Raw genomic sequence first — 10,126 nt, 5'->3', positions numbered from 1 at the left:
CTTCTGTTTATTAGCTTGTGAACAAGACAGGTACTAGAGCCCTGCATGGGTCCCACCTCTCACCTGGATGCCCTGGAGCAGTTCCCGCATGATGGGTTGGATCTGGAGGTGAGGGGAATGGGTGAAGGGTCATTCTAAAGCTCTGCAACCCACTGTCAGAGTCTGGTGCTTGCTCTGTGGCCTTCACAGTATTGCCTGGCTGGTTTTGGCCTCTCTCTCAGAGCTGCCTTGTTGGATAGAGATGGCACCTGGGTGTTCAGGGGGAGGCATGTCCAGGAGCAGCCTCCTGCAGGTTCTCTGTTCTGTGGCCGTCCTTCCCCTGCAGCTTCCTTGTGTTCATCTTCCTGCCCAGAGAGCTCCCTTGGCTCCAGCCACCTCCTTCCGTGTCCAAGGATAGCAGGGGAGTCAGACTCTAGAACCTTCTTGGCTCTGCTTCCATCTGAGCTACAACTAGCAGGAGGTGCCTTCACTTTGTGGCAGACACTTCCCAGCGGTTCTCAACCTGTGGGTCAAGACGCCTTTGTAACAGTGAAAATACATCATGGCATTAGGAAGGTTGAGAACCACTGCTCTAGACCCTTTGAGATTTCCAGGGTTGCTGACAATGGTCCCTTGCCCCACCAATCTTATAACCCTTGGTGGTTTCACGTGGCTTCAAGTGAGGAGATGATGGAGGGGGTGCTGATTTATAAAATGCCGACTCCCAGGGCTGCCACCCTTTCAGTCGGATCCATTTTCACCCGAGCCCCCTGTGCAGGTAGTGATTAGGGATGCTTTGTCTGCCTTCTGGTGAGGCCCTTAGCACCCAGCTGTCTACCAAATCCATGGCAGGTAGGAGCTCCATAAATAAGAACACCAGTGACGTGATGAAGTGACACAAGTGTGATTGATCCCGACTACTGCAGTTTGTTCAGTTAACTACGCGGAAAGATTCAAATGGCTGGTCCATGTGATGAGTCTATGGTCACTTGTGTGTCTCTCTTTTCAACACTTGACCACATTCCTCTCATTTCTAGCTTCATTCCAGAGCCCTACATGAATAGATACACGGAGTTTCCCTGCAGCCCCAGTAACCTCACCAAGGAGCCCATGGAGGCCAAGCCCAGCCAGGCCCCCCCGCTCCAGGATGATGTGGACATGAGCGGTGGCTCCAGCGGAAATGAGGCCACTGAGAACTGCTCCACGGGGCGGGACTCACAGGGCAGTGACTGTGACGACAGCGGGAAGGAGCTGGGGATGCTGGTGGAGCCACCGGACGTCCACCAGAGGTTGGTCCCACCTCCAGCTAGGCGAGCAGGACAGTTGGTTTACTCAGAGAATTCTGTCCACTTCTGCTTCAGCTGCTTTCATTGTCTTTAAATGAGGAGTTGTTCAGAATTTTTGAAAATCGTATTAGCTGAGAAAAACTATAATTTACTTAGGGCAGTTTATAGGAAATGAACTTGGGCCCTTGTCTTGTGTTTTATCTGCCAGTTCCCCTTCCTGTCATCTGAAGATTTGGAGTTCCATTTGCATCTTACCTTGTATTATTTTTTACTTATCCTACTATAACATTATCTAGCCTATTATCACTGGTTGGATGGGGCAGGAAGTGGGGGGAACAAACAATTGCTCGATTATGTTTTTATTTCTTGTTCTTACAGTCCAAATGCCTTTAGCCTGATGATGGCCACGTCTGAACACAACCCCTCTACGAGTGGCTGCAGGTGAGGCCACTGAGAATCCCTTAGTGTCTTCTGAGAAATAAGAAGACGTTTTATTGGAGATCAGTTTTTTGGAAGTGACGTGATTTCTAAGTCCTGCTGAAACTCCTTAGTGTGCATGGCTATGTTGGTGTGACCGGGCACCTCTTGGCCTCTCAGACACCGGCTGTGTCCTTGTGGCTGTTCAGAGCCCCAGTGTTGCACCAGAACCTGCGGCTCCACCCAGCCCTACTCTAAGGAAACCTCACCTGAGTCTTGGGCATGTTCATCTGGACTGTTCCTCACCGTTTTTAGAGTAATTTGTGACATCCTTATGTCCTATGTCCATGGACATTTTCATGTCATCTCTGGAGCAAAACCCTGCTCCTAGTGCCCTTTGCCCTTACCTCAGAAACCTGATTCCCACCATCCCTCCTGCACCCTCTGCTCTAAGCAGGTCCGTCTTCATCAGCCAGTGCCCCTGTCCTACCTTCCCTCCATCTTTGTATCCTTGGATTTGAAGATCCTTCTCAAAAATCCCCATTCCTCTTTTCATAGAAAAGCACAGCTCATGGTTCACATTTATGTCCCAAGAAGAGTCACTTTGATGTCCTCTGTAACTCCATCACTCAGTCCTTTTCTGCCTGGGACAGGGAAGGAGGCACAGCTCAGTGCACACCCTGTTCCTCCAGATTGCAGGTCGACTAGCAGCCCTTCCTAGGCCAGACCCAGTGCTAACCCTTGAGAAGAGAGGCCAAGTGGAGGGATTTTTCCCTCATGCACTTGAGTTAAAGCAGTGATTCTTAACTGGAAACAGTCTATGTCCTGGCAAGAGACATTTGGCAGTGTCTGCAGACATTTTAACATTTTTGGTTGCTATAACTAGCAAGGGTGAGCCTGGGGATGCCGCTAAACATTCTGCAGAGCCCGCAAAGAACTCCCCAGACCAAAATGCCTGTGAGCCCTGGGGTTGAGAAACTGGGGACTAACATTTAATTCCTTCTTTCTTGAATTCTGCAGTAGTGACCAGTCTGCCAAAGCAAACACACACAAAGAATTGATAAAAACACTGAAGGAGCTGAAGGTCCACCTCCCCGCAGATAAGAAGGCCAAGGGGAAGGCCAGCACACTGGCAACTCTGAAGTATGCCCTGAAGAGTGTGAAGCAAGTGAAAGGTACGTCTGCCCCACACTTGCTCCAAACCTATAAAAATAAATTTTAAATTCTCCCAAACTGCAGCGTGGATTGTGTTCTTTCTAGAACTCATTCCCGAAATGGCAGAAGGAAATGCTTAAAATTTGATGAACCTGCCCTTGATTGGAAACCTCAACACACCAGAAGTTTTCTATTGCACTTGACTTTTAAAGGAAAAAGGAACTTTCTCTACTCTGGGCTGGGTTAGGTCATGATCAGGGAGTCCAGCATTGTTTAGGCTCTGGCAAGAGCATTGGTGTTTGAGACGATGACCCCAAGTCCAGGAAGGTCATTGCACACTGCTCATACCCCACAGCAGTGGCCTGATTGCGTGAGCAGTTCAGAGTGGAATTAAAGGAAAACATCCTTAGCATCTAACTGGGGTCTTATCCTACCTTTAAAATACAACACGAAGAGATACAAGAGGGGAGGTATTGTCAGATCTTATCCTCGAGAGATCATCGCTGTAGAACTGTGTGGTTCAGGACCTCTGGCAGCTTGTGTCCTGTTTATCTGGAAATGTGTGAGTTTCTGTCCTGCCGGTCACTTCAGCTGGAAAGGAGGCGGTGAGCAGACTCCACCTTCCACCACACATGGGCAACAGTGGGGCCTCCAAATGGTCAATCCTACTTCCTGTTTAGATATTCGGACTTTACTCGCAGATGGTAGAATAGGAAAGAACTTTTAGAGCCAGTCCATGGTGTGTAAGACTGAGCTTTTCTGTGAGAATGTGCACATGCACCTCTTCAAAGACGCAGTGGTGTTTTGTCACAGATGCCAAAAACAATCCACAACCTCAGGCCCATTAAATATGTTCCAGTAGAGTTCGGTCCTCCTCTAACTGCTGCTGCAGCTGGCCCACCCCCTAGAGGTACCCTGTCTCCTGGTCTCCGGTGGCTGCAGGGGCAGGCAGGAATGCCCCTCTGTGAAGTCAGCCCAGCACTGCCTAGTGGACCTAGAGCCTGGCTTCCAACACCCTGTCCCTAGAGTTGAGGCCGATACCTCTGCACTGGGGTCATCAAGGATGGTCACAAAGGCCTGAGAAGCCTTGCCTTTAGTCCACGAGCTTTAAGAGTGTTCATAGGGATGGCAGAAGTCTTGGAGGTGGCATTCGTGTCTGCATTCTCACCCCTACAGCACTGTGAGTGTGAGTACGTCCTTTTTCTTTACAGTGGAAACCACCAACCCCTAAACCTGAGGACTTCCTTAGCTGTTGAGAAGCTCAGAGACCATCAGCGGCAGCCAGGGCCCAGGAGGGAAGGAGGTGCCCTATGCAGCAGCTGTCCTCCCCTGCTGGTGGATGGGTGGGGCTCTCCCTCCCCACCCTGTGAGTGTGTGCCTTGGTTCACGCACTACACAGGTGCACTGAGATGCTGTGGGTCCTGCACATGAAAAACATAAAGGCTCGGCGCCTGTGGCTCAAGTGGCTAAGGCGCCAGCCACATACACCTAAGGTGGCGTGTTCAAATCCAGCCCAGGCTCTCCAAACAACAATGATGGCTGCAACCAAAAAAACAGCAGGGCATTGTGACAGGCGCCTGTGGTCCCAGCTACTTGGAAGGCTGAGGCAAGGAAACTCGCTTGAGCCCAGGAGTTGGAGGTTGCTGTGAGCTGTGATGCCACAGCACTCTACCCAGGGGGACAGCTTGAGGCTCTGTCTCAAAAAAAAAAACCACATTAAAAAAAGAAAACTCTGGCTCAGCACCCATAGTTCAGTGATTGGGGCACTGGCCACATACACTGGTGTTGGTGGGTTCAAACCCGTTGTGAGTCTGCTAAACAACCATGACAACTACAACAAATAACTGGGCATTGTGGCGGGCACCTGTAGTCTCAGGTACTTGGGAGGCTAAGGCAAGAGAATCAATTAAGCCCAAGAGTTTGGGGTTGCTGTGAGCTATGATGCCAAGGCACTCTACCAAGGGCGACATAATGAGACTGTCTCAAAAAAAAAAAAAAAAAACTCTGGAAGGCTGGATCTAGACAGCTTTGCTCTGTCATCACTGGTCATAGCCCCAAGACACAGCACCCAAAGAGGGCAAGGCTCATACTAGCAACGTAATGCACACAGTCATCGTATTTTTTAATGTCTGGGCAACTTTTCATTGGTAGAGAGCAGGTCATTGACACTCACACTGGGGTCCCTTGAGCCAGGGGTGTAACAGCTGCTGATCTGCTGTGTGCTGGGTTGTGCCGAGGTTTGAGGTGTCCTCTTCAGCTCCAAAGCCTCTGCAGGCTCTTCCCTAAGCCTGCTGTCCACTAAGCGAGGGTTATTGTGTTCAGAGCAGAGCATTGCTGCTGCTGGTCAGTGCTGGTCAGGCCCAGCAGTGCCCAGATGGAGTCTGGTGGCCATGGAGGGCACCGTGCTGGAGTGTGTGCCAGGGTGAGGGCCCTGCTCTGGAAGGAGGAGCTAGAGGGGAAAGGTCATCGCTGCTAGTCCAGCCGCTCTGCTTTAAAGTGATTATGTTGGTTTAGGAGTTTCATTCTTGGATCTTCAGTAACTTCAGAACTATAAACAGCTACCAGTGGAGACATTTTCTGTGCTTTCCAGCAGTTTATATCTTGATTTTAGAGCATGCTCAGAAATTTACTTGTGTCCGAGGCTTTGGAAGGTGGAGAAGTATAGCACAGACAAGACCCAGCTGGGGTGCAGAGGCTTCCGTGCTGGGCTGCAGGGGCACAGGCCTGGAGGGGCCTGGGTCAGAGCCTGGAATGCAACTTGGGTTTCATATGTCCAGGGCCTGAGGACAGGCAGCAGCCTGGAGCCAGAGTGCTTGCTCCTTTTTGGAGGGGGCTGCTGTAGCCTGTGAGCGTAGTCACCCCCAAATCCTGCAGATGCACCCAGGATGGTGTGCGGACTCAGATCAAGTGGCCCTCCACTTCATTTTCTAGTCTGAACAATTTCTTTGAAATGTCTTCCCTTGTGCTATTTGTATAAGCAGTGATTCTGCCTGGATGGGGGTGTCTAACAGGGCCCCCGTGCAGTCGGACACAGGGCTGTTGCCCAAAGGCCTGTGCAGACACATGGAAGCTGAATCAGAGCTGACGACACTCTGGAGAAGGTCAGGTCAGGCAGAACTCCATGGCCTTATCCTTAAAATAATGAGTTTAGGCTCGGTTCCTGTGGCTCAAGTGGCTAAGGGGCCAACCACATACACCTGAGGTGGCGGGTTCAAATCCAGCTCATGCCTGACAAACAACAGTGATGGCTGCAACCAAAAAATAGCCGGGCGTTGTGGTGGGCGCCTATGGTCCCAGCTACTTGGGAGGCTGAGGCAGGAGATTCACTTGAGCCCAGGAGTTGGAGGTTGCTGTGAGCTGTGATGCCACAGCACTCTACCCAGGAGGACAGCTTGAGGCTCTGTCTCAAAAAAAAAAAAAAAATGAGTTTGTCATTTAAAAAATAAATTTGTAATCATCCTCAAAGGCCGCCTGATTTTCAGGGGGGCAAAGTCAGATTTCTGTTCATGAGTTTGTCTTGCCTTCACATTCCCGGGTGTTCTGTGTCCTGGGAAGGCAGTGCCTGCATTCCTCGCTTTCATTTGGGAAGTACAGCCCCAAATATGCAAGAGCTGGTGACAGTTTCCAGCCCCTGCCTGGGTGTCTCCCACAGAGTGTAAACGTGGTTTCTCCTGCAGCTAATGAAGAGTATTACCAGCTGCTGATGTCCAGTGAGAGCCAGCCCTGTGGAGTGGATGTGCCCTGCTACACTGTGGGGGAGATGGAGAGCATGACCTCCGAGTACATCGGGAAGAACGTGGTGAGTGTTCTTTCATGTAGCTTGAGCCCCCCCGCCCCAGAGCGCTGGCAGGGCTGCTGTGTCCAATGGCGTCACTGTAGCAGGTAGGGTTTCAGGAGAGGAGTGCATACCCTTAAAGAAAAAATGTGAAGTCACTGGTTCTGGAAGCAGCAGTCGTGTTCTGGGCCTCTGTCTCCTTTCCGTGAGATTGTCCTTCCCATCCTGGCCATCTCTACTCAACAGCTCTCGGGAGCAGGAGCAAGCCCAGCACATCCGAGCTGGGGTATCTGGGTAAGGGACAGGCATGTGACAGTTAGTTCAAATGTCCAGGGATTCACTGTCCTGGGGGGGAGCAGGATTTTAGACTCCAAAGCTCATGCAATTTTAAGTTCCCCATAAAGGTGGGCCCCTTGGAAAGGGCATGGTCCGTACACACCCCTAGTGTCCCAAGTTCTTCGGTGTAAGGGCCCTCTGAGTCCAGAGGGCCAGCAGCAGGGAGAGAGCCAGAGGTGAGACCTCTAGCTCTTCAGGTGGTCCCAGGTCCCTGGGAGAGGTAGGGCTGACAGAGGTGGGTGTGATGGCCAGGTAAGTGGCGCTTTACCCCCTTCCACCTGCCAGTCACCCCAGCCTGGACAGCGTGTCCAAGATGGTGGGGTGAGTGGCACCTGCCAGGGAGTGGGAATGCCTGACAATTCTTCTGGCACTGGAACCGTGATGTGTTGTTTTGGGTAGTATCATGCTGGACCGATGTGCATAACAGGAAGCTAGAGCTGATCTAGCCAGGCCCAGGCAAAGGGCTTGAAGCTCCCCAGGCCCTCCAGGTGGCCGGCTCCCTGCAGCCTGCCCACCCAAGTCCCATGTCCTGCCCACACACATCCTACCACCGTCACTGTACTTGTATTTTCCTTCCAGGATATGTTTGCAGTGGCTGTGTCCCTGGTGACTGGGAAAATCCTGTACATCTCTGACCAAGTCGCATCCATATTTCACTGTAAAAGAGACGCCTTCAGTGACGCCAAGTTCGTGGAGTTCCTGGCGCCTCACGATGTCAGTGTGTTCCATAGCTTCACCACACCTTGCAAGCTGCCCTCGTGGAGTGTGTGTGGCAGGGCAGGTGAGGTCCCTGTGGCAGCACCTCGTCCACTTCCAGGGTGGACCAAGACTTCAGTGGGGGGCGGGGGCTGGGAGCTGGGCCTGATACCAGGTGCGGCCCTGATACCAGGTGCGGCCCTGCTCCCACCTCACCTCTGCCAGGCTGGAGCTAACGCCCACACTGTCAGAGGTGAAAGGTAAACAGTTGTCCCTCTCTTCAGAATAAATTCAGAGAGAAAAATAAAGTGTTTTCATAAATCTCAGAGAGGAAAAACCATTTCAGAAGATTTCAAGAAATACTAGGCATTTTAGAAATGACGTTCTGAAGATCTGGAATCTTGGCATGACTGTGGAACATGGGGAGGCTGGGGGTGTCTGGGGGCTCCCCTCACTGCCTGAGCAGCTGTGGTGAGTGGTGTGGCACATGCTGGGACAGCTTCCGGGGCTCTTCCTCTGAGCCGGAGGTGGCTCTGGGAAGGCAGACCCTGAGACCCCTGGGCAGACAGCACCAGCCTGCCAGGCACTGCAGGCTCAGTCTGTCCTCAGATGGGCATGGCTCCCCCAGGCTGCCTGGCCTGCCAGAGTATCCACCATCTGCTCCGCCTAGGTCTGGGCCTCTCACCTGGACCTGTCCCCCTGTTCTCAGCAACCAGGTGATGTCCTCCAGTCCCTGGAGCCAGCTATGGGCACGCCTGCCTCTGGGTTGCCCATGCCGTCCCAAGTGGAGGGTTAATGCTTTGGCCACCATGCTCGCTGGCCCCTCTCCTCTCCTCCTAGACACAGTGCTGTGCACTGAGCCCTGTGCATCCCTGTTCTGCTTCTGCCACTTGAGAGCAGACTTTGATTCTGTGAAGGTTTGAAGGCTGCACCATAACTGCCACCATGACCAGCTCAGGCTTTGCCCCTCTAGAAGTGTGCTAGGGGAGGCCTGGCCGCCTGAGGGCTCTCCACCGGCCCTGTAAGTGTTCAGTGGCCAGGGGAGCCAGGGAAAGGCTTCTTCTGAAGCATGTGTCCTGTGGCAACTGTCTGCCTGCCCCTCGCAGGCCCCTAAGTACCCAGAGCTGACAATGGCCTCAGGAGCCAGGAGAGATGAAAAGGGAAAGGCCAAGAACTGTCCAAGACAAACTTGGCCTCACTCCGCATCTTGACCAGCACCCACCCTGGCCACATCACCCAGAGTTATCTACAAATTTGTCTTTGGCTGCAGGTCAGCAATGCTTGCTCTTGTCAGAGGCTCCTCAGCCCTGGTCCCCCCTCTGATCTGGGGGCCCAGCACTCCTGATTGGGAAGTTCTCATGGGCTTGAGTACCCCTGCAATTGGCCCACTCCCCACTTGCCCTGTCCCCTTTCAGTCTGCAGTGGAGCCAGGGGAGAATGTCACCATCGCATCACCCTGCTGGCCTCACAGCTGTGCCCTTGCCCCTAGGCAGCCTGGGGGACATGTGTGCAGTTGGTTACGTTGCTCAGAAATGGGGGTGCCTGCACTTGGGTTCTCACACAGTGCTGTCTCCTTTCTACTGGGAGTTCCAGCCCAAGGACTGTCCGGTCAGATTGTCCAAGTTTTCAGGGCAAGTTGTAAGGGCCAGGTCGGGATTGGGCCACCACATGAAAGGGAAATTGTTCGTGTTGGGATTTACAGCATGAGCGGCTGGCACCATCTCCCCAGGGTAGTGCCAGCCAGACTTTTGTCTGAGTTAAAAAGGGCCAGGTGAATTCTCAGAGGCCTTTCAAAGCTGGTCACTTTACATCTGGTCATGTTATAATGATCTTTATAGCTGGTCATTTTCTGTAACTCATAATTTTTCCTTATTCCTTTTGAGTAAACTTTATATGAAAAATCTAAGATCTCTTTTATAACATTTTTTTGAAATTTTTCTTTTAAAAAAATTTATTCATTTCCTCTTTTTATGAGGTTGCCCAATTGATTTCATCTTTTTACTAGACATTTAAAAAAATTTTAAGTTAATATTTTACCAAAATATTGATGTAAGCTTTGAAATTCCCTGTTCAGTTATTTCTATTAGAATTGATTATCCCCAAAATGTGTAACTATAACCCTTATAGGGCCAATACGTAAATATTTTGCATGTCAGCCCGTGAGATTTACAGAGTTAAAATGTTAGTATGCCTGTAGCAGCATTATAAACCATTGCAAAAAATGAAACTCCTGGCCCTAAAATTTCAGCACTGTATAATTTGGTATGCATCACAGTTAGAAAATATGTTTAACTTTTACCAGATACGTAATAAAAGAATTCTAGTAACCTAGGGCTGGGCACAGTTCCTCATGTCTGTAAGCCTAGCACGCTGGGGGGCTGAGGCAAATTGCTTGAGCCTAAGAGTGTGAGGTTGCTGTGAGCTAGGACGCCACAGCACTCTACCTAGAGTGACAAAGTGAGATTGTCTCAAAAAAAAAAAA

At 51.2% G+C, this 10,126-nt stretch overlaps 1 protein-coding gene across 2 annotated transcripts in view; it reads left to right on the top strand.

The window, feature by feature from the left end:
• Nucleotides 1-10,126, top strand: part of PER2 (period circadian regulator 2) — a 40,412-nt gene that overhangs the window by 8,299 nt on the left and 21,987 nt on the right. The window contains exons 2-6 of one of the 2 annotated variants that reach the window (XM_023518233.1): nucleotides 1,017-1,268; nucleotides 1,644-1,706; nucleotides 2,703-2,857; nucleotides 6,515-6,636; nucleotides 7,528-7,729. In XM_023518233.1, the coding sequence (XP_023374001.1) occupies nucleotides 1,036-1,268; nucleotides 1,644-1,706; nucleotides 2,703-2,857; nucleotides 6,515-6,636; nucleotides 7,528-7,729 (775 nt within the window). In that variant the 5' untranslated portion in view covers nucleotides 1,017-1,035. Of the gene's footprint in view, nucleotides 1-534; nucleotides 1,269-1,643; nucleotides 1,707-2,702; nucleotides 2,858-6,514; nucleotides 6,637-7,527; nucleotides 7,730-10,126 lie in introns of those variants that run through there. The other variant, XM_012810437.2, reaches the window with a different exon arrangement.

This window comes from Otolemur garnettii, unplaced genomic scaffold (assembly GCF_000181295.1).
Source record: "Otolemur garnettii isolate 467f Iridium unplaced genomic scaffold, OtoGar3 scaffold00133, whole genome shotgun sequence".
Taxonomy (NCBI): Eukaryota; Metazoa; Chordata; class Mammalia; order Primates; family Galagidae; genus Otolemur; species Otolemur garnettii.
The sequence above is the reverse complement of the archived record's forward strand: the minus strand, read 5'-3'. Positions and strand labels throughout refer to the sequence as shown.